General features: G+C 35.7%; 1 protein-coding gene across 3 annotated transcripts in view; it reads right to left on the reverse strand.

Annotated features, from left to right (window-relative positions):
* The window catches only part of Fas2 (neural cell adhesion molecule fasciclin 2), a 120,538-nt gene extending 103,290 nt beyond the window's left edge, over positions 1-17,248 (reverse strand). For all 3 annotated transcript variants that reach the window (XM_076121303.1, XM_076121302.1, XM_076121301.1), the window contains exon 1: positions 16,800-17,248. In XM_076121303.1, the coding sequence (XP_075977418.1) occupies positions 16,800-16,905 (106 nt within the window). In that variant the 5' untranslated portion in view covers positions 16,906-17,248. The remainder of the gene's footprint in view (positions 1-16,799) is intronic.
* Positions 17,249-26,047: the final 8,799 nt, after the last annotated feature.

Raw genomic sequence — 26,047 nt, forward strand, 5'->3', positions numbered from 1 at the left:
CAGAACCAGAAGTACGCAATGAAATACGACATACAAATAAATAGATTTTTAAAATATTTTTTTTTGTTTCAATTTCTTTGGCTACCATAGTACAAGCTCTGCTTATTTTGGAATCAAATGACCGTGTGTAAGTTACCCAATGATATTTATATTTATTTATTTTACAAAATATCTGAAAGTATCATGACTGTTCGGTCACCAGATAGGTCGAATAAAGGGCGATTGGTAATAGGGATCACAGCGCGGATGTGGATGCGAATACCGAGGGGACGACCTGGAATGTCCTTCATGACGATGTCCTTCTAAAGGTCAGGTGCGTGGTATGTTACATAAAAAAATGGAAAACTAACGAAACCTTCTCATCTTATTTACTTCCAGAGCTTAAGTTTTATGATTTTTGCCAAGCGGTGCTTATTATTTTAATATCTCATAGAAATATGCTTGTGACATGAAAAGCAAACCACAGACCTCAAGCCCTTATGTCTAGAAAAACAAACTGAATATATCATGCCTTAGAGCGCCTTCTATATACAGAGTAGGGAATATCTTGATATTCTATGAAAACTAGTAGTGGAGCGGCTAGTTTGCCACAATTCCATTGCACCGCTTACTCTGTCCTGTAGCTTAAAGGCACACTTAGTTTTTTTACGAGCAGCACAAATTTTAAACAAATTATAACCTCTAATGAAACAAATCAAATTAAAGTATCTAATCAGTCCACGCCTTAACCCAAAGACACATATAATTCTCAGTTAAGTTCAGTTTCTCAGACTTATAAGGAAAGGGTATAATATTATAAACAATATTTTAACGGTAGCTCATAAGCATAATCGCTCATAATGTTAATAGACTCCACGGTTCGTAAGACGACCTTCTTCGGTACATAACCTTTTATTAGGCATGAGAGGCTTTACCTTCAGATTTTAGAGTACACCATATGAATAAGTAACGACCACTATACAGTCAAAGAAGATTGGAATACTGATATTTTACTATTTATGTTTTGGAATTGAATTGTAAATACAGGAGGAATCCTACTTAGAGACTGAACAGTGTCAATTGCTACTTATAAACCCTATTTTTGTTTTATAACTAAAAGAGCAGCAAGAAGAATATAATTCTGTCTCAGACCACTAGTTTCAAAATTATATAATTAAATTAAATGTCGGTCAGTTCGCTTTAGAATATTTCAAAATATAGTTAGCGCACTTTATTCTTTAAATGTTTTAGAATTTGCGCAAGACTCTGAACGTGAATTGAAACATCACAAATATCTTCTAGAAACTGGAGCGTTACACACTTCATTAGTCCGTCATGCAAGACTTTCATTTTTAACACCAATCTATGAAGAGCACTTTATTCTTCACGATGTATGGTAATTAACACGCACAGCCCTAACAAGGTGTGAAAAATTGAGACATGTGTATACGGGAACATTGTTTTAAAAGCTAAATGAATATAACGGGCAGCGTTCTTAGATCTGTGATAGATAGTGAAGATCGCGTAGATTCATTAACATTGTACAATTATACGGAGACACAATGCTGGGAAACAGTTACGAGAACGAAATTCGTGTCTGTGTGTGGGAAATAAAATGCAAATTATTGCATTTCTCTTGTTCCTTCGTCGGCTCGCCCTTTTTCAACCGTCTTTTTACTCCGCCCGCCATCGCGCTTTTAAAGTTTGAAACAGATGCTACAGTTTTTTTACTATGGTGAGTGAATACATATTTATATTTCTGCAGGATTTTTATTTCACGGACGAATAATTTTCCCATGTAAATACACTAAAGCAATGACTTAACTAATGTGAGGGAATTGTAATAAATTAACTATTTACTTCCCACCAATGTAATCGATTCACAATCAAGGAATACCTTTCAATACACTTTTTAAGTGCAGACGTAAAATAGTCTTAATTTCATATTTATATTGTAAACATAATAACGACGTTTCAGATATACCTAACCTTAAACATTAGTATCTTATTGAAACTAAGCAACAACACTCATTGTGACATCAAGTTGGAAGGTAAATATCACAATGTAAATCTATAAGATACACTTAACAAATCCTTCACAGTGCCTCAGTATTTTATTTTGTAGCCCTAAAACTATGTAAATAGATGCATGAAGGTTACTTCAATCTTCACGACTATCTACATTTTTGTTTCAGCCGTCACGATGTCTACAATATGGAGGCCAATTTAACATAATCCATTTGTCAGTTGTTCACAAAGTGACAGGAACACATTTGTACACTTCGCACTATACTTTCAGATACGATATCAGTAACGTTCAGTTGATTTGAACCATGAACTTTGTTACCAATAGAAACAAAACAATAATATGGCTGTTTTGCATAAAAACAAAACAGATATTATATGTTGGAGAAAACACAGCAATGATTATGAAGAAGCAATCCCTATGATTCTGAATATTAGTTGTTCAATTGACTAAATGTCGGTCAAATCTGTCAAATACCTGCTCTTTCCGGTCACCAGAGGGCGGTGGACTTACTTTACCGCCAATATCGCTGTCAGCGCCATTGCAGTCTTCATCAGCAAGCTCCTTGATTCATTGCTGTGTTTTCTCCAACATATAATATCTGTTTTGTTTTTATGCAAAACAGCCATATTATATGCCTTCGAAAACACAGCAATGATTATGAAGACCTGTTTAATATCTGCTGGTGAACAGGAATAACTAAACACAAGAATGCAATGTGAAATAAACATGTTGAAAATTCTGAATTTAAAGAAAAAACACTATTAAATTCAATCTCTTTTATTAACTTAAAAATTAAACAGCATTAAGTATAATTTATCACTTTACCAGACTAAGATTGGCAATTATTTCAGTTTTATTGCAGAAATCACTTTCTTACTCATCTACAGTAACAAAACATAAAAAATTTAATTATGTAACTAATTAAGTATAATTATAACTTTTGAACACAAAAACTAAGAATAAATCAATTATAACTTCACTTCTTATATCCTAACACAACCATAAGCAAAGTAGACTCAACATCATTAAATGACATGTCTATCAGTAACTATAATCAGTAAATATAATTTAACATTATAAATTCACTTAAATCTTCTAATTCTTAATCTCTATTGACTGGAAGATTGGTACTGAGATCATCTTGGAAATAACACTACTAAACTATATGAAATTACTATATAGGTTTAAAATTATCATATAACTGACCACCTGCAGTTTCTTCATTGACATCTCTAGTTACCTCTTTACAGTAATATTTAGAAAAAGTCTCCATGCACCTCCAGTTTCCTCTCTCTAATATTTCTTGTACTGGTCTCCTATCTAACCATCCCCGGGAAGCTACAGCCGATCTAATACTACCTGGAGCGGCATCTATCTTGACTAATTTGAATACTGAACGCACCCAACCCGCAATTATTGTCTTGGATGCTGACTTGATCTTCCCAGTGACAGAGATAAATAGAGATCTTATCTGATTATTCTGACTTCTTCTGGCCTCTGATGCCTTAATATACTGCTTTATAAGAGTGACTGGACAAACACTACTGTCCTCATGTCTGAGAAGAAGCCAACCTGATTGTCTATGAGAGCTAGAATCAGTCTTTGAACCAAAACTGGGCCAGAAGGTTATAGTGTCCTCAGTCTCTGAAAAACCTTTATCACCAAGTTCTAAGAGGGTAAGGTCATGCAGTCTTCGGCCAGAAGCTAATAACAACACTAGAGCTGTTCGTCTACTTATATCAAATAAGGAACCTGAACAAGAGGATGTTTTTAACCAATTAAATAGAATCTTAACGTCCCATATTGGCGTCTTTGGTAAGGGCGATCTAGGAACTGAGATGGCTATTGCCTTTAACACCTGTTGTATGAAAAAGTTTTTGGACAAGCTATCGCCAATGGTCGCACAATAAGTGGCTATAGCAGACTTGTGTAACAAGATCGTATTATAGGCAAACTTCTTTTCAAGAAATAAACTAGCTAAAAATCTGGCTACATCTCTACCATTAGGGTTCTTACAATTGATGTCCTGTGCTCTACACCATTGTACCCACCTCCTCAACGGGGCATTATATGTGCTTAAAGTTGAAGGACGCCAACTCTTCTTCAGCAGTTGCTTCTCCTCCCTGCTCCAGCTAGCTATGTCTTCCTCCCACCCCCAACTTTCCACGCCTGGAGGTTCAGCCTGTCTATCTGGGAAGGAACCTGGCCCGTTGTCCAATCCACCAATACTTCTCTGAGGTTCTCTATTAAGAGCGGAGGGGCTAGTGCTCGTGCCTGGAGATCGGGATACCAGAAGCACTGAGTCCATTGAGGTGCTATTATGACAAACGTCCCGATTGCACTGTTCAGGTGTTTGAGTACTCTGGGTATCATGCTGGGGGGAGGGAACACCCATGCGTTCTGATACTCCCACGTTCTGCTGAAGGCGTCGTAAAAATCTGCCGAGCCATCTTTTGAGTTTAGCGACACGTACCTTGGTACTACCGCGGTCTCGCCTGTTGCTAGCAGGTCTATTTCGGGAATACCCCACCTCTCGAAAATTTTTGCTGTCGCTGGTGGTAACAGATGCCACTCTGGCACTGGTTTTCCTCTTGAAAGGCAATCTGCTATACCGTTGAGAATCCCTGGGAGATAGAAGGCCGTCATTGTTATGTTCAAACGACACGTCAATTCCAGTAACCTGGTTGTCAGACCTAGTAAATTTAGAGATCGAGTTCCGCCTTGATTCCTGATGTATGCCACGAGTGTTCTGTTGTCTGACTGAACTAAAATGTGCGCATTTTGTAACTGAGAACCCTGGGATCTGATAACTGCAAAGACGGCATACATTTCCTTCATATTGCAATGCCATTGTCTTTGGTTGAAGGCCCATCTGCCTGAAATGTACTGGTTGTTCAGATGTGCCCCCCAGCCCGCATCCGCTGCGTCTGTTGTCAAGAAATGGGTAACACTTCTCTTGATTAGTGGTGTCCGACTGTCTCCTACCGTCCTCAACCACCACTGTAACTCCTCTTTCACCGCTGGACACAAAGCTTTTCTCTGGCCTCTCTGGGTGAATCTCTTCAGAAAAAGCTGTGTCTTGCGACAATGTATTCGGCCCTGAGGGACCGCATGGTTGGCGAAATTCAACATGCCTAGGATACGCTGTAGCTCTCTCAAAGAGCAGCTGTTGCGATTCAAGATGTCTGTTATAGTTCTCTTTATACTGAAAACCTTTTGAGTGGGTAATGCTATTGTCTGCTCTTGGGTGTCCCAGACCAGGCCTAGGTATTCCAACCTGTGTGTAGGCTCTGTTATTGACTTCTGGTAGTTCACATGCCAACCCAGGGATTCCAATAGGACCAGCGTTTCCGCAACCTGGCCTACTAACTTGGAACGGTCCTGAGCAGCCAGAAGATAGTCGTCTAAGTATACTAGGACCCTTATACCACGGTCTCGTAGTAGACTGGCCACCCAGTTTGAAACGGCTGCAAACGTTCGGGGTGCCGACGAAAGGCCAAATGGCAGAGATGTTAGTTGGAGGATTTCTCCATTGTAAAACACTCTTAAAAATCTTCTGTGAGTCTCCGCGACACTCAGATGAAAATAGGCTTGGTGAAGATCTATCTTCACCAGCCAATCGTTGTTCTGCAGGAAATCTACTACATCCACCTGAGATATCAGTTGGAAGTGCTTCGTGGCAACAAAAGAATTTAAAGCCCTGAGGTCGAAAATTGGCCGCAAGCTGCCGTCTACTTTCTTTACCAGGAACATTTTTGAAAAGAAACCTGGATTCGGATGAAGGGGTTTTTCTAAAACTCCCTTGCTCCTTAGCTCCTGAACCATCTTCGTCATCTCTGGAGTAACCTTTGTGGCTAACGAACCTAAAAAATTGCTGGTTGGGTATTTCAGGGGTGGCTTTCTTAAGAAGGGTAGGTGGTAATTTGAAATTGTCTTTATAATTAACTGACTGGCTCCCAATTGGAGCCATCTCCCTATGGATGCTCTGAGGCATCCCCCCCTGAAAGCCTGTTGACAGTCAATTGTCCTTGGTCTTGGGGTTTGAACCTCCTGTACCCTGGTTTGAACGACGGGGACGAAAGGGCTGAGTCCTACGAGAAGTATTCTTAAATTTGTTCTCTTGCTTTCTAGTCCTATCCTTATCTTTGTTGGCAAACCTCCTATTTTGAAATGAATGATCACGTTCTGGAACTTTCTTTTCCTTTAAATAACTAGGGTTATTCAACCAAACTTGGGATCCACCAAGAGATTTTATCAAAGGATGTAGTGCATCTCTACTAAATAAGTATTCCGAGGAAGGTGGAATCTTCTTTAAAGCGGCCTTAAGGTTTGTATTACTAATTTCCTTAAGAATACGATCACGCCTGATTTCTATAGACTCTGACCGCTTTCCACAAACAAGCTGCATTATTGTTTCAGAATTCTTAAAAATCTCTGACCCGTGACCAAAACTACTAGAGAATTTTTCGCATAAAGTAGCTGGATCTAAATCCCGAGGGTTGGCACTGGCCCACTCAAGAATAGATTGCAGCCCTGACCTAAGTAACTCTCTTTGTTCCAAAACCTTGTTTGATAATCCTGCTAAAAAGGCTTCAGTTGGAGCTAAATAATCCTTACTCTTGTTGAAATGACAAAGCTCTTCATTAACACTAAGACCTGTAAACCCGGGAGTTGCTAAACAACTCTGTAACAATCGCTTATATCTTATACCTCGCCATGCCTGAGAATCAAAGTATTGTAACTTGACCAATTCATTAAATCTATCTTTATCACTAGCCGGAATAATCTTTCGGTCGTCAATATTCGTATTTATGCAACCCCAGTCTAAAGCCAATGATGGCGGCTGAGTTGGAACCGTTAAAAAATTTTTTGAACTATTCGCCGGTGCTGAACCATGTGGTTCCGAAGTAGCACCTGGGGCTACCGAACTGTTGAATAACTCCTGTTGGTATAAGTAATTAGAGATATACGAAACTTGGGATACTAAAGAGTCTATACGAGGATCGGAATTATCATGTTTGTACTTACGTTTGCGAGACGTAATTCGAGCGCGTTTATTGGGCAGAGGGGATGCTGTGCCCTCCTCAAACTCCGAGGATGAGGAGGAACTAGTATCTGTTGCTCCCGAGCTTGACGATTGTTCTCCCAATGAAGCAACAAAATCGTCTCGCTCTACACTCTTATCTCCGCCACTTACTGGTTCCATCGTACACTGCTGTGTTGATACTCACTTTAAATCACTTTTTCAAACCGAACTATTCACACTTTACACAAATTTATTCGATAAAGAAAAAGTTCAACTTATTCGTTCGAATCACAAGAATGCAATGGCGCTGACAGCGATATTGGCGGTAAAGTAAGTCCACCGCCCTCTGGTGACCGGAAAGAGCAGGTATTTGACAGATTTGACCGACATTTAGTCAATTGAACAACTAATATTCAGAATCATAGGGATTGCTTCTTCATAATCATTGCTGTGTTTTCGAAGGCATATAATACTATGTTTAGATATATTATGGATCTATGAAGTCCGTTTTTAGGTCCAAATGCTAGTACTTACGTAACATTCAAAATATCGATCACGTAGCTTGAGTCAAATGTTTAATAAAAAATTACCAAGGTATTCGTGACGTCATTGTAGAGAAAAACATATTGACCGGAAATTATAAAAAATATCGATAATTCATTTTGTTGATATTTTTTTTAAACTGTTTTGTTTATTTCGTGACATTTGGTAACGGTAATATGAGGAAAAAATATTTATGATACAAGAGCAGAGATATTTTTTTTTATTTATTTTAACCACAAATAACAGGAAAAGGAAACACGCATTTAAGCGTACCATTAAATTAAATTGCAAAAAGCAATTAAAATAATATAAACAGTAAATAATTCAATTTCAATTAAAACAACTACAAATTAATGAGTAAAAGCGGATAATTTAGTGTAAAAATTACTATTCACTATACAACATTAATTAATTACATTTAACACATGAACCGGAATCGAACATGGGACTTCTCACTGCGTACTAATTAATTGGACAATCAATTGGATTGGACGCCATTTGTCGGTATAAATTACAATTTATAGAACATACAAATACATTATGATGTAGATTTATCTCATTGCTTTGACTCTCGGGTGATTTTTATGAGCTCATAATTTATGTTCTATCTAAACAAGTTTCAGTTCGTCAGTCTTGAACAAGTGTTAGAATGCAGTTGTAGCTCTGGATTTTGCAAAAAATAAAAGGTTTCCTTCTAGATATTTGAGTGGCATTAGGTGCCTATTTTATTCTACTTGCCAGATAACTTTAAATGTGTCATGTTTAACTATTTTACACATTGTGATTCACTACTCCATACATTATTATGTATTAAAAAACCTGGAAGAAGTTCGCATAGTTCGCAAATTCGATCGCAATAATCTGCTCTAGTAAGGTTTTCTATCTACGAAAAACCAGTTCATCTGTTTATAGCAACATAACGGTTTGGACAAAAACAAGTGGCTTCTGACCGAGTCCTAACAGTATTTCTATCATCCGTACCATAAATTTCAAATCGAAATGCGAGCACCGTCAAGCACATTTATATTTTCGTGAGTCTGTAACATCCTGTATCGAGTCACGAATCTAGAATAAATTGAAAACATATTCTAGTTCAACGCTTATCTGAGCAATTCACTTCCTTGATTTTAACATAACCGTTACACATTGTTTTAACCTGCGTGTAGAACACTTGAAGTAAAACTTAAGATGAATATTTTTTGGATACTTTATTATCTACTACTGAAGCGTAATTCTCTACAGTGGGTAGTGTCGAGTATCGATACTTTTGTCATTTTAAATGTACTGCCAAAATTGTTCCTAAGGCGCTTGCTAGAGGCGCAGTTCAGATTTTCTTGCAAAGGCGAACGGCAGGTTTATATGAAGAATTCATACAGCTTATAAAATGTCATGTTTAGGTTTACTTTTTGTTTTAATTGGTAGCTAATATGATAGACAAGCTTATTTTAAAATTCTTATATTTTTAAAAGTTGGGAGGTAAAAGTTATGTTCATTTTTAGAAGCCCCGATAGTTCGCTAAATTTCTCAGATGCTGTCAAAACCACAATTCAAAACAACGGCAAATTGGCGGATGCGTAGACGTCAGACGAAAAGTGACGGCTCATGAGATTTTCTTTTTCTTTAGTTGTCAACAAATATAAGCCATAGACCAAAATTTATTATTTAAATAAACAAATACTTTCTAATTAATCCGGACTTCTAAAAATAATACTCCCAAATAAAAATAAGTAACTTAGTCCCCTTAATAAGTGGTACAAATTCTGTTACGAAACAACACAAACTTTTAGCTGTACGAAATCTGCCGATCTCCTTTCTCGATAGCTAGCCGGTTATCGGGAGTCGATAGTGGTAGAGAATCGAGCTTTCCTCTGAGAATTAATCTAGACTTGTCACATATTTACGTCATGGACTTCATATATATATACCAAGCCTAAATATGAATATATCGGAATATACAAAATAGATTCTGTTCAAACCATGTGGGGATTGAATTCGTGATACCCTAATATGCATCGTTAATTGAAAGTACTAATTTATTCGTCACGCTGTTTTGCGTGAATATAGTTACAAATTACTGTTAGTAAAAAGTTACTTTTAAATGCATTTGTACAATAACTAAGTACATGAAACAAAACATTAGCCCTTTGTATACCAACTTTTTGCCTCATTAAATGTATTTTGAAAATAATAAAACATAAACATCAGTACCAGCCCTAAGGAACAACATTTCCTCCTACATTTACGGGGAACTACGAAAAAATCAGACATGTTAAAGCAATTTCAAAGGCACGAGGTGAAAAACTAGTATAACATGTATGAAGTAAATATGCAACCCCGTCAAGGTCCGCGCTCGCCGGTCGTCAGTCCGGTCGAGCGCCGGACGCTTGGACACACTCTGTTTGTTTCACATTGTAGCCACAAACCCGTTGGCTTTCTTTGAAGTTTTATACCGTGGCCGCTGTGGAACACTAACGTTATAATCTAGGTAATGTTGATGCAAAATTCTTGTGAATAGATGAGGTCTTGTTGGAAGAATGGTTTGTAATAGTTGTAACGATAGATGGCTGATAAAATGGTGGTTTTCGAGTTGCATTATAATAAAGGCTCCCATTGTTAGTGATCTTAAATAATATTAGTCGTATTTATATTTCGCTAAGGTGGAGCTTATTTATGACTTAACACCATAACGGTAGTAGGTACCACTAAACAAAATCAAAAATATTTTTAAGTTTGAATGAATCAGTGAACATAAATGAATTCAGTGTAGAGTTCTTAACACTTAGTTAACTACAATCTTTTAGCAAATCTACGCAACTAATACAAAGATAATATGAAATAACACACAAAGGAAAACATATTCTTACCTAACTTATGTAAAGCCTAGAATAAAAACCAAACGAAATTGCACCCTAATGCATCTCAAACACATCTCCAGCCGTTCTAAATTGCAGAACGCGAGTTTTATATCCATAAGCTCGTGCAGGCAATTCCAAACAATTTACGAAGTCATAACATTGCATGTGACATGTTTATGATCATGGCATGATTCGTGGCCGTTCACTCGTCTAAACTGAATTGGTTAAGTAATGATGACAGCCAAACAGATACTGTTTCTATTTCGTTTAGTGTTCGTGTGAGACACTCGCTCGTACGAGAAGAGATCGAATTACGAGATGAAAATAGTAAATTAACTGGAGTACTCGTGGTTGTACAACAAAATGATTTCTATAATAATCTACTGAGGTGCGAAAGTACGCCCTGAAATTTAAAGAAAATAGATTTACGAAATTTTGTACAAGCTGTAATCGTGTAAGAAATCAACTGAAAAATCTTTGTGTCGTAGAAAAATAAAGCAGAGAACGATGAATATTATACACTAACCATATCCTACTACTATTTATTACATTTTGTGATATCACAATCAATCTTCACCATATCGTAAAGCACGTGCTGCAAAAATTCTACGATAAACGTAAATATTTGCGACTTATCAATACGATTCCCATTCTTATCAAGACACAAACACACCTAAATAATACATTCCACTTCTCAATATAACATCCGTGTAATGATTCATTAATTTAGTCGGACGACATGATTGATATGAAACAGACTGGTACAGACAGTAAGTATCAATTATATTACAAGACTATTAATTGTAGTAATATATGTATCGACAATGTATCGGCTTGTCACGAACGGTTGTGAGAGCGGGAGAAAATATCGTGCAGAGCGAAGAAATTGTTAATCAGTTAGTTAATAGTAGGTTTAGTGTTGAAGTAGTTGTTGTTATATTAACGTTAATAATTCTAAATAACTATTAATAGATACTAATTAGCACCGACAAATTGTGTTAGATATAGAGAAGAAAGTAACAATTATAAAAAAAGTAAAAATGTTTTTAATAGATTAAAACGAACTCTTAAAAAGCCTTGCTCGGCGACACAAACACGACTATTAGCAGCAATCATCGTTTTTAGAAAGAAGTAGTCCAATTTTTTATTGAAAATTGTTTGGCTCAATAGCCTATTGTACAGGCCTTTATCGCTAACTAGCTCTTATTGGCAAACTGGGTGGCCAAAGAAATATTCAGAGATCACAATACACTTGACTCCGAGCTCTAGATATATTTTTTGTCAACGTGATCTTAAAAATAGCTACTAATAATCCCGAATACATTCAAATTAAATTGCCATTTTAACAGTTACATTTCACTTAATTTCAAAGAACATCAATCCAAATTTAAAATAAAAAAGAAACATTTAAACATCATTTGTACAAATGAGGAAAAAACCTTAAATTATGACATCGAGATTTGTCACACCGACATCGTCAAAGGGAAATCGTTCTACCATGAAACTCTGAAGCATTATGTAAAAAAAAACTAACACAAACCACGAAGCTGAGTGGGGCACGATACACGACTACGACTGTAGATCGTAGTACACTGATCTATTTGTTATACTATCTGCCGGAATTTCAATATAAAAACAGCGATTGAATGAAAATTTACTCGCTGAATCGCTTCAATCAAACTTTCTTGGCAGACCTCTGAACCTTGCTAAAACGTACGCAGATAAATTAGAAAGCATCGCTTTTACTCTTCACAATTGAGCCGTTTGATGGCAACTTCTTTAGTCCGAGTTATGCAAGTACAACGAATTTGAAATGCTCAAAGCAAAGGCAGAACTAATTGTTAACTTTTCGTAACAGTAGGTTGTTAACGGTCTGTGGTTAACTTTTTGTTCGTATGCGATGTGTTAAAAGAGTGCTGAACCTCGGTCTGGCTTTAACGTGGAGATTACCTCTATGACTACTGTAATAACGCCTTTAAATTAAACACCTAACCACAGATCTTATTTTAGAACACTAGTTTTATTTTTGTAACCCCGATAAAATGTACAATGGCTTCAAGTTCACTCGTACCTAAAATAAATATTGATAAAGACTCGTGAATTATTATTTCACTAACATTCCGTATCTCTCGCATTGAAAAATGAACGATATTATTTTACAGATATTATTTTACACAGCGCGAACCTTCACGTTTATCATAACTTTTATCTTTTATTAAAATGCCTTAGAATTATGAAACTAGAACGGATATAACAAGTCGTAACAAATTATGGCATTAACGGAATCGTGGCCGAAACCCGACAGAAAAGTCTAAAGGCAATCAGAAAATCTAATCTTTTTTCACCGTTAGATATTTTCTTACTGCGACAAATACTTTTACTTGTATTTCGTTTTGAGGACTACGTAGTCTACGAATCTGAAATTGGTTCAGAATTCCGTAACGATTCGATAAAGAATAAAACGAAACCAGAATTTAAGATTGTCTCCCGGGTACTCTAAAAGAGGGTGGGATTCTGAAGCCTTTCGATACCGTTACTTGAATCGGTAAACAATTTCACATCCAAAATAAGATGATACGCATTATTTATGATTGTTTTCCTTTTGTATAAGTTAACACAAATTAATTTTGGAACAATCAGACAATGTTTGAGCGCGGCTCCATATTTGTAAGAGTAAAGGATCGACAAAAACATTTCATACGACATTCCTGCGTAAGGTAATGTTGCGAAAATCGTCAGGGCCGACATCCCGTCGGTAGGACCGGTCTAGACTACCGGTTTTATCAGTAATTCAACGACCACACGAAAGCGATATCGACGATGCTTAGGGAAACGGAAATGCATATCCTGGAAAATGCAAGATAGTAAAATCTGGACCTAGACTTCGGAACCCGTTATTCATTGTCTGAATTCATATGAGAAAAGCGTTTATAGTAAGACGTTTTTATATTTAAATGCTTTTAGTATGACTCTGGATTTTTTTGCTATATTGGCTTGGTCAAAAAAGAGTTGAGAAAAACTACATCTTCTTTTTACGTACATCAAAGTATACGTTGTCGGAAATTAAAACACGAACCATTCAAAAAGTTAAGCTTTAAAAATAACCCGGCCAACTTCGCACTTCAAAGGCCGAGAGTTGACAAAACACCGTTATTAAAGTCCTTGAACTTTTTCTTAAGGTAGAAAGTTTTTGACACGTCATCCATATAAAATTTTGACGTGACTGTTGCTTAGGACCTATTTAAAGAACAAAGTTCCTTAATGTTGTTATTAAGTTTATAACCGTACTCAATTTGTTGTTCGCAAGCACTTAAACGTATACTTTCTTCAATAATTATACTCTTTATTGATAGATATTTTAAACGAACCTTCAGGTATTACGCAGACACTTGGTGAACTACGTCATCGTACTACGTAAAAAGATACGACACTGAAATAAACTTTATGAGTAATAGTCCTTTCAAATTCGAACTACCAAACACGTGAACGTTTACAAAAAATCCATATTCTTTCAACTACTTATCTAACAAAACGTTAAAACATATTTCATAATCTTCGCTAATGTAAACTAAATACTAAACAAAGGAGAGCACAACAAAGTGAGAACAAAAACACTAGCAGCCTCAACATTTTGCATAGAACTGTTATCAGTGGCCGTTTGTACCCAACGCGTCCCTGATAGGGAAGCACCTGTACTAGATAAGATAACGTTATCAATTGATGACATAGCCGAGAAACGTAGCCCGGTCCGGCTGTGGCAATACGTGGACTGTATGCTTAATGACAACTTGTGTATTCATAAGATCGTTCACATTAGATTGAATCATTCAAGTTTATATTTAGTTTAACGGCCGTATCTCGCTGTTGAAAGGATTTGCACATTCAACAAGTTTATCTATGCTATTTGATTGACTGATTTCGTTCGTTAGTTCGTGTAATAATGTGCTTGTTATAGGTTGCAACTTGTAAGTTCCGGGCGGTCACCCATTACAAAAATCGATATCGTTAATAGACCGAATATAAAGTAAATAATATCGAATAATACGAAAACTATTTCATACCGATCTCAAAATAACTGTCCAATAAACGGAAAAGTAATATAGCAAGACTAAGTAGTGAATGTCGTTTATTCTGAGAAAACTATCTTATATTCGTTAGCTTCAAGATTATGATGTCACGTAACGCAAGGCAATTTAACGTGTTAGCCGTTCATATCATGCTCGTATGTGATTCATCACGATGACCTATATCACGTGCACTCACAGTTAGACCTCCAACGATCTTATTTACAACGTTTACATTATATAACACGTATGTTTATAAAACTGTTCACGACAGTCTGTCTAAAACAGCTTGAAAAATGCCACTGTTCCTAGCAAATGTTATTTAAATTCAAGTGCTGGAATGTTTGTAACTTTAATACAACAGAAACAGTGTTGCACAATCAGAAACGCATTAGATCCCTCGCTATTTGCGTCCAGGAAGCTCCGGTATAATCCTAAGAGCTAAATTCATATTAGCGTCAGAATGCATCCACCAAAATAATCCAAGGAAGTTACGGACCACTTCCAATAAATGACTTCTATTGACAGAAATATTGAGACGGATGCTGATGAGAAAGACGCACCATTTGTTAATGTTGCCACAGATGCGTTTTGTAAATTTTACCCAGAAGTTCGGTAGTAATAGAAATATCAAGCAATATCTCTGTTTCTTATTGCTAGTCATAATCACAAACGGTCATGACCGAGGAAAGTGCCGTCAACATGCCATTACAGCGGTCTCGCTGCGTTAACAGGCTTAAATGACTAAGGGTAATGACACGGCAGATGCTTTGAATTTGTGTGAATTGTATTCCATGTGTAGATAAAGAGATAATAGTTTCTATAGTTAGTACGGACTTAATGGAACATATAAACGACCTCTTCTGGGCAATAATCTCTGAGATAGCAATAAGATACCTCTATAACCTCTTCGGTTTAGTGCTGCATATCTATGGTGCATTTCCAGTGTAATATCGTGAACACATAGTTTATAAGTTAAGACTCATTACGCGAGATAAGCAATGAATGCTCTCACGCTTCGCAGCGATTCACCAGGTTATTGATCCGAGGATCGTGTCGATACGGCAACTCTTATACCGTACAGCAGAATCAAAAATCCCAATTCCATTGCTACTATTAAATTAATATTTCCATTTCATTTCCTTTCGTTAATCTGCGTTCGTTTGCAGAAATTAAATATTCCAATTATTTTAAGAGATCCATTTCGATTTCGACGATGATCAAATCATGACATTTTGACTCACGGAATTCGTAAAAAGTTTAGGGGCAAACAATTTAGGTAAATTGGAAAGTCAATGCAAAATCGAAGGTAAATATTTTCGTAGCTTGTGAAAAAAGAACTTCACCGGATCTGACCTAAATCGTGGAAATCAGAATGCCGAACATTATTTAGGTGGGCAATCGTGTTTTGTTCTTTAACAGGCATCCGAATATAGATTTCCGTTTGATTGATTCGACGCTATGAGAAAGTAACGCACGGGTGCACTGAGAACAAATGTGGCAGAATTTCAATTGTTCCTGGAAAGCGGGCTTCCGTAGTTACCACCTGTCTGTGATGTATAACGGGCTACAACGGTTTTTGCACAACTAGGCCTTGGCTTGTCGCTAATCGTCACGTTCGTCAATCAGCTTAAGTTTCTAATTGTTTTCGCCTCGGATCTAGGTGAATGCTTGCAATTTCTTTCTCAAGTAAATCGAGCATATAGCGGCTAATTATAATTGCCCATTTGAATTTTCTTTTTTAGTTTTCATATTTAATTACGCATCTTGGGTTTTTGTTTAGCGTACCGTTGCTCGCTTGCCATATAACTTTAATAGTTTCTTGTTAGAAACCACTAATAAGATAGTGAGGTTAATCTTGTTACTTGGCTGAAACTAATAAGTTTTTACAGTTATGTTTGTAACTAATTAAAACAATAGAACGGAAGGCAACTTACTGCTTAATGTAGGTACTGTTTTTAAAATAATTAAACAGCCTTTCGAACTTATAAGAACACGTTTTTAAACCATTATTATATACTTCTACATAACATATTAGCCTTGTACAAAAAAAAACAAAGTATAAAAACTTATCAAAACATAACCTCAAAATAGAATGAATGAATCACACATGCAATCAACGGTGCCAACATAAGAAACACAATTTGTTATCAAGTTATCAACAAAGTCTAATAACACTACATCTCTACTAGGACTAAATTATAAGGTAGATAATATAAAACTGGGACAAGTTATACATACTGATTGGGGTTTTAAAACAAAATAAATACAACAAAAAACAAACTAGTAGTGAACTAAGTTACCTGTTATAGTTGCCAACAGAACAGCCAAAGCAACCACACCTGTCGCTCTTGCCCGGTACGAAGTCATCTTGTCTCTTTTCAACACGCTAAAGGTTTGCGTCCTCATAAACAATAAAAAACAACAGAAAATTCAAACTCCTCAACGGATTGTCTTGAACAATAAACAATTTCACTCGCGTTTCTATTACACCTTTGCAAACCGTATCTTTCTATCAAGATAATATAAAGACCACAAATTTCACAGGAAAAAAAATAAAAATTAAGAAATTACATTGAGAAAAGTTCTTTTCAAGTGAACACACAAGTCCATTGTGATGTGCAAGGAATTTAGAGGTAAATTCCAAGAAGTTAAAGTGTGAAACTTGTTTCGTGATGTGAGGGAGAGTGCAGCCAGAGAGCAGCGTACGTCCACCCTCGACAAGCGCACGGCAGTACTGACGCGATGAGGGCGACACGCCGCGGCGACGGGCGTGCGCGGAACTACTCGTAGCGTCTCGCGTCATTCAACGTTCTATCTCACGGTCGGTGGCGCCTGGCGCGATGGCGGTTTGCGAGCCGTTGTTCTACCTAGAGTTAGCTAACATATGAGAAACATTGTAAAGACAATAAGTTTTTACACATTCTACGTCATTACTTGGCTATGCAACTTGACTCTATTCATTGAGGTATGGGCATCATAAGTAGCAGTATTTGTGTTCTTAACAAGTTCCAGAAAGAGCAATCACTTTTTGCACAAAAAATTAAGCAACTGTCAATTATCTACCTAAATGAAATTAACCATCTCTGAATACAATTGTGTAAGATAAAAAAGTGTCTCTTCTAAAAACTAAACGAGAAGTCGTTTTAGAAACAGCAATTATGCAACATAAATGTTCGATTAAATCTGAACAACTTAAATTCTAATCGATACCTGCAAATGGAAAAGATTTAAATTTGAATCACGCTTCACTTAATCTAACAAGTATAAATATTTGATTGTGCAACCGTGACAACTGAATGGGTTTATTGCCGACAACTAACGGAGAACAATCAGTCGCGGACACTGACGGGAGTAACGAGACAGAAGATAATACTAGAAGTGACAGTAAAAGAGAAAATAACGAAAAAGTAGTTTGATTCTCTACTACTATCGACTATCGACTACCGACAACCGACAACCTGTCATCGAGAAATGTTGTATGAAACTCTGATCAGCGCCTCTGACGGGTGTCGTAGGAAATATTTTGGCAGTACATTCTAAATGTCAAAATTTCGATACTCGACAGTACCGACTGTACAGAATCGCGCTAAAGTAAACCTGTTCTAGCTTTCAATCATTAATATAATGATGAAGATGAAGCTATACTCGGTAAATTCAATTTCATAAACGAAGTAGAAATGCGAATAAACATCAATTTAAGCTATCTAAATACTATCTACTGCGATATTGAAAACTGTTTCCGGATAACACATCAATTTAGCATTTCACAGAAAATTAATTTGTCAATTGTACAGAAGATTATTCATCAGTTGCACTTCTCGGAAAAATAACAATCGTATTCAAACCATTACATGCGGTTACTGATTGATTAATTGTTTTGTTAAACACGTACCTTCCGATGTTATATTCAGTGGAAATGGATAACCGAATTACAAAATCAAATATTGGTTATAGCGGAATATTCGGAATATTTGCACGTAGTAAAATCCCGCTGGATCAGAATTATCATACCATTCATAATAATGAAATATCATAAAAATTTAGAGACAAAAAAATTCGTATGCCGCGCGGTACCGATACATCGGCACCTGTGACTGATTACATGCCTCGGCATGAATAATTTATGATCGTTGGTGCTGCTAATACCGCCGTACCGAGAATCGACAGTCACGATCATAAACCCAGACACGATGGATCAACCGTCAAAACTTATGTTTTAATAATACAAACACGACTGCGCAGATTTTTATTTGAAAGCAATTCTTTTGCAGCAAACTGAACCGTAGCTTCAGTTAAAACTTTCACTGAAAAAATTAGGATTGATGTTTCATGGTACACATAATCAACGTTAGATCTTTAATAGAGTTCTTATAAAAAAATAAAAACCATAATTTTCTGATGTATAAGTTCTCTCTAGGTCTCAAGTTCAAAATGTCTTTACGATAAAAAAAATGGAAGGTAATATTTTCATACTTTTAGTAGTTATAATACCTACCAAGCAATTAGTATGATACTTGAAGGTTTTCTTCGTAAAAAATCATATAATAAACTATTGTGTTGGCCTTAAAGTACAGTTACATTGCAGGAAAGACAACAATGAAACAATATCGAACCACAATTTATTTTCAAACATCGTCGCGTCACTTCGTACGTCAAACGCCTAGAAAATGTTTGGGCTTCCTCTACTAAGTATTTGTTTACTATTCTACATTGTTACTGCCATCAATTGCAGTCTTTCATTACCCATTAATTACCCATTCATTATGACCGAGTAAATAAATACTCACACGTATTTATAATCAATTTTATATAATCACAACTTATATTGTGTTTCTAACGGACTTGCTTCATGCCACTTGAAAAACTTCACACATAACAGTTCTAGCAATTATTTCTTTACTTTGTTTACTACTTTTTGTAAGGAAAAGGAAGAAATTGTCGATAAAATGGTGATGAGTATTTCTAAAAATAAGTGATGTCTAATCGATTTCATCTTTATAATAAATAACGTTTCTAAAGATGTATCTATGTAATTAATTTTACGCGTCAAAATCTTTGATTTACTAGAATTACGAATGTTACGACTAGCTCATGTAACTTAGTATTGCTTTACGGCCATTTAACGTTTCACAATTTCAGATTCAATTCTGTTTAATACACCATTAAATTTAGTGTTAATGTAATCTTAAATGTGGGTGTTTTATCAAGCAGTTTCGCAATTCAGGTGAAATCGGTGAAAGTCTACGCGAATTTGTAAAGTACATTTATTGTGAAAAAATAAATTCAGGGCAATTGATAGTAAGCAATTGGAAGATGTTCCAGTGAGAGATGATATAATATTTTCGATATTAAAGCTTAACTCTTCAACATGTAAAATGAACACCATACTCAAAACGTGCGATCAATCGTGTATATTTTATTATTTTTGCAAAAAAATGTTGGCGTATTCCTGCGTGTCATAGGTGTGCCAAATTATATACTTTCTATACCTCTACTAGCCGAAAAGTTTGCATAACAGGCTCTCTACTAATCTGTTGGACTATACTGGATTATTAAAAACTTCTACGCCTTCATACAATTTGACAATAGCTAAATCCGTAAGACTTTTTACGTTCACGAGTTTTCTAGAAAAATCTGTTCACACCCTACAGCAAGAGACAAATTGAAGTGACAACTACAATATCGCTTCCTAAAATCTCAACGACATAATATGAGTAGTTGCAGCTATCCCTCAGCGAGTGACGCCATAGAAACCACATACAACTCCCACTCCCCTACACAGTGACACGGTCGGGTTACCTCGTACAATAACACCAATGAAATGATAATTGTACCCAAAACTCATGGGGAGATATTAACTTGAACACATACTTTATTAATACAATTCTGTGGAATTATTTGGAGAAATTACCTGTTCGGAAATAAAATTAGGAAATTAAGGATATTACGTATGAAATTATGTTGTAATTCGGAAAAGCGATCCTAAAACATTATCATCGATGTGAACAGTATCGACAATCATACTTGTATTTTTGAGACCTGCATTTAAAACTTGATGCAATCTTATGCCCATTATCTAAAGCGAACTTTTGCAGCGTGTTAAACCTGAAATAAACCTTTTTCCCACAACAAATATAATACATATGCACGGTTAAAAGCAAATACATAACTTTATTAAATTTATAATTACTTTTTAAAAAATATCGTATAATCAATATTCCCTAGCTTTATTAAAGTAGGCAAAATTATTGTACAACAGCTTTCAATAACGTAATTTTACCAATTTTTTGTTCATCTCCATATAAATTCGACGATACATGCTCGTCGGTAATTGAAACACTCAACGTTAATTACGTTGTATTTCGCTCTCATCGCTTTTACTACAGCACAGGCCTTATTCAGTGAGAAGCTGATTGATTTTTTATTCAAATGTCCAAAAATGTATAAAATTTGGCATGCCTACCGCTAAAATCCGTTAGTTTTCAGCCAGCACGTAGCAACTGAGTGGCCCGAGTTTTTATCACTTCAAAATGCAAAGATTTCTTTCATTAAAAATGTAATAATGGCATTTGTGATTGCTGGATATAATTCAGAGTACTTTTAAAAAAAATAGTGTCACTAAAACTTTTATTGTTATCAATTACAGTCAGTTTGAAATATACGACAAGTAACCGATACAGATTTATTTAATAAAACATTTTGATGTTAAATAATATATGACTAGGTCACTCCGCAGAGCTGTTACTCACATGTTTATTTTTCCGCTACTATTATAACTATACGCAATTTTATCCGAATCGTTTCAGCTGTTTCGGCGGAATACACGCACTTTAATAATTATATAATATTTGCAGGGATTTTACACTAAATTAAATTATTTATATACAGACGTGGACGTAAGGACCACCTGTGTTCTAATAATGCCATTGTGCGATGGCACCCAGTGTGGTAATTACGACCATTTCCCCTAAGACCGCTCGTTACGGCGCTATGGAGCTCCATGGGGAAGATGTTTTCATAATTATCTTTACAATTTTCTTGAATTGTTTAGGTTGAACGTGAAGGAAGAAAGGCTGTCGAACTTTTGGTGTAACATTTTTTATTTGTATTAGATATATTGTAATTTTTTCTTGTACGACATTTATCTGAGTAGGGAAAATCTTAATTTGCTTATAATGATATTTTTTTTCCACTGAAAGTCTGCCTGCATGTTTCATAAAAAGCTGTAATTTTTATGCAATTTCTAAAAGAAAATAAGCATAAAGAATTGCACCTTTACTCTTATCTAATACTCGTATCTCTACGTTAAGGGACAGTATGTAGTTGCTTTTCTAACAAATTGATTTATCGCCGAGTCGGGGAATAGGACCCGAAAACTCGGAGACATCCCTCTTTTAAAAGTTTTACAAACTTTGCGACACTCACTGCTTATATTATTGAACACTTTCTCCAAGCACAAGTATTTTATGATATAGTACAGTATGGTTTCTTATAAAAAATATAATATTTCTTACCTTTTATAGTATTTCTATTCACTACAATGTCTTGTTGATTAACACACCTGACTTCTTTGAAAACAAATAAGCCAGAATTTCCCTATATAAATTGGGCTTTTTACTATTATGTTCAAACCGATAACGTCAAAAAACCGGATGCATTTGAATTTGACCAAACATCTGCTATTTAAAGTGAATGAAAAAACCACTTGACTACAATTGCATTCGAGTACTCTCACTCGAACCCAACATATTTGTAAACAACACTGCAATGATTGACTTTCAATCGTCCCACAACACGCCGTCATAACAAAACCCATTCAATTTCAAACAAAATAAGTTCATATCTCTTACTTTGTCATGTTACCACAATGTACTTGTGTTTTCGATCGAAATGGAAATAGAGTAAAAAGCGAGCCTCGGGATATTCGGCTAAATTAATTGAAAGGGGATCAGACTGGCCCTTGTTTTGACTGCACAAATAGAATTAAAACACACCCCATGATACTGAGAGCTCTATTAAACAGAGTAAATATATTTGATACCTATGACTGTATAAGTAGTGCTATTTGTGGAGAGGGACAGTGGTCATTGTTTTATGCAAATATTTAAGTGGATGCATTGAAATGAAATAGTGCAATTTTAATCTTGTTGGGTCGTGGGAGTTTATCAATTGCCCCTCCTTTATGCACTTAAACGATTGTAAACAAGAAGAAAGTATACTCTGTAGTTGATTGCAACAGTGAACACCGTGCTTTGTATACTTTTTTCTGCACAGTTAGTTACTGTACAATCAATAAAGTCCTATTTTAGCTGCACTTCCGAAATAAAACGAAGTTATTAATGTTTAAGTTGTCTTCACTGTCGTTTCAAGATATTTCCAGATTCTTTTGAAATGTACGCCGCAGGTGACATGTCCAATATCTGAAGCAGTTGTTATGTTTTTAGTAAGGGGCTGTGGGATCTGGGGACAACCCAAAGACGACATAATCCTACTCAAAATAGCCATTTGAAGAGCGTTTTTTTGTATTGTTAGAGGCATAACAGACAACAATGAATTCGTAGCGAACGTTTTTATATGTGAAAATAGAAAACATAGTATGCAGTAACACACGACACGACAAAAAGTCAGCCAAGAATTGTTCGTAAACTACGCAGGGTTTTGTACGCTGCGGAGTAGGTCACAAAAAGTCTGTTGTCTGGACTAGGTCTAATTCAAACTAACTGTAATTAAACTGGAGAGCTGGATTGTGAATTCTAGTTACTAAATAAGTATATTATTACATTGACCTAGCAAAAGAGGTAAAAGGACGATGAGGAAAATTATTTCACAAAGGAGACATATTTAAAAAATTATGACTGAGTCCTGTTTGGAAAGGTTTCACAAATATAATGAGTAGGCAATAATGTATAAACTCATAATATGTAAACTCGGTTTTTCCGTAACAGTAAATAGAGATTTTTGTAGTACCACTAGCTTCTGCCTGCATCTTCGTCAGCGTGAGTAGGTACAGGAGTACATTTCCCGGGGTAGAAATATCTTATGCAGTTTAATCTAGGTTATAAACTATATGTATAATTTCATGACAATCCGTTGAGCAGTTTTTGCATGAAAGAGTAACCGACTTACTTACACAACATTTTTTCCTCTTTATTGTATGTAGACTAACACGTGTTTGTTTCTTACATTGCTTTATCAACATAACATCAAGTGAAATGCCAATTGTGTAGCCGATTTCTTTATTCAAACTATTAAATTAATAAAGATAACCTTATGCCCTTCAGGAATCCTCACATATTACATCTGTAGAAAAATATGACAAGCATATTGTTAGGCCTCTACAATCAACATTTAATAATTATTTTAAACTAAGTGAATAACGATAACCTCATTATCATCTTGCAAAAATGTGGACTGATGAAACAGAGACCGCCTTGTGCTATTTCGCTTCATGATTAATGATTCAGATTAATGTTGTAATTAAAAGTATTATTCTTTATCTCGTAGTATGCGGGTGTTGACAAGCATTGGGGCTATTATGTTGGGAAATTCCCCGATACAAAAAAAAGTATAAAGTGATACTTATATAAAGTAATTCGGTTAAGGTTTGTTAAGTTCTTGGAAATATTATATTTGAGATCCAGAACTTTTGATAGATGTTCCTAAAACTTTCGTATGAATGATTGTTTTTGTTATAATTTTTAGTGTTTCCATTAATATAATTATAGTTATAAATAGATGTAGTTATATAAGAAGTAACGACATATGGCGCTTATTTTTTTAGTGCTAGGTTTATAGGGCTTTGAACTATCGCGATAATATTTTTCTGTCTTTGATTTTTACACAACGTTACATTCCTAGACGGTATATCAAAGGAAGGTGAGCTGGATAAATAAATTCCTGGCATGAGCCGACTAATTCGTTCTAACTTCGTAAATATAAACTTTTCAGGTCAACAAACCTTACGCAAAATACTAAAATATTTTTCTATTAGGGATATTTTTATCAAAAATCATTCAGCCATATACTTCACTGAGCACAAACTCAATCAGAACAAGTAAAACAACACCTGTTATTAACAATCACCATCACGCTACAACATATTAAAGAAGCTGTGCTGGCCGTCTGCCATGGTTACCATGACGGCTCCCGACACAGGAGCCGTGGCGAGGGTAGCACAAATCCGCCCCAACGTCGCGTCCCGTCCGATTACTCACACTTCACCGACTTTATCCCGATATCGTTAAGGTACATCAACATTATAACAAAATTCTAAATATACCAATATGCTACGCTGATCATGCATGAAATTAAGGGATGATAGCATTCACTCCGCGGCGAAAACATGATAAATGGATATAAACTTTGATCGAATGTTTATCCTCTCGAAATAGGTCAAACAAGTCTAGAATTCAGACCAGTAAAAAATATTATTCCAAATATAAGTTTAGGATATTTCGGAAAGTAGTAAAAAAATGTTCTGAGTCAACCTGGTTCAGTTCGATTTTATTACTGGCATTATTTTTACGTCTCTGGAGCCTGGTTTTTATGTTTTAGACATAAAATTATATCTTAATGGATCGTATTATTTACATATGTAGCGGAAAAACTCGCAGCTAAATGGCTTCTACGGCAGTACACGCGTACAAGACTATGGGGGAGAAGTAGTGTACGTGCAATGGACCACGGGATGCCACTGCGACAGATGGTCTTATGGTGAAACCGTCTGAACCACGCTTCGGAGGACTCCCTAGAGTCCCTAGTCCCTATGTATACGTCTACGACCCTGATCCGTGAACTTTCTTCTTCTTTAAAACCTACTTTCGTCTTGATTGAAGTTTAAACTTTTGAGATTTATATTTTGTCAATTTGAAGTTTAGCTACTAGAGTTACAATATTAGCACAATACGTTCCAAAACGGAGATTACGAGTTTCTAGAAATATGGATATACGTAACACAATTGCATCAGAATAATACATAGGTGCACTACAGTGTAAATAAGCGGGAGCTTACACCGCAAAATTGGAACTGAATTTCCATTCAGGGAATAGAAACATAGATTGCCAGTATTAGTTGCTTATCGTGAAACCCAGCAACCCATCTGAACGGAATCGGTTACAGTGAACACGCGACAAATAGAACTCTGGGAACGTATGAATTTGATACAATATTGCTATCAACCACAACATACTAAAGGAATGATACGAGGGTCGCACACCATCCGTTTAGAGCTCTGGAAGATAAGATAAGATAAGATAAGATAATTTTATTTGTGAAAAACACGTGTAGGTACATAGGTGGTTAAAATAGGTACAGTTTCAACATGTTTTGTCTGTTAAGACATACAAATATTAAAAAAGAAACAGAAGCTATTGTTAAATTATTGAAATACAAATTAAAAAAAAAAAAAAAAAAGAAGAAATGTCACATTATTCATAATATTATAAATCATTGTCACCAAGGAAGTCTTTTACATTATAATAGCATTTATTCAATAATACATTAGTAATTTTATTTTTAAATACAGTCAATTTTAGATCCTTCAAGCTA

The sequence above is a fragment of the Anticarsia gemmatalis genome, chromosome 12, assembly GCF_050436995.1.
Source record: "Anticarsia gemmatalis isolate Benzon Research Colony breed Stoneville strain chromosome 12, ilAntGemm2 primary, whole genome shotgun sequence".
Lineage (NCBI taxonomy): Eukaryota > Metazoa > Arthropoda > Insecta > Lepidoptera > Erebidae > Anticarsia > Anticarsia gemmatalis.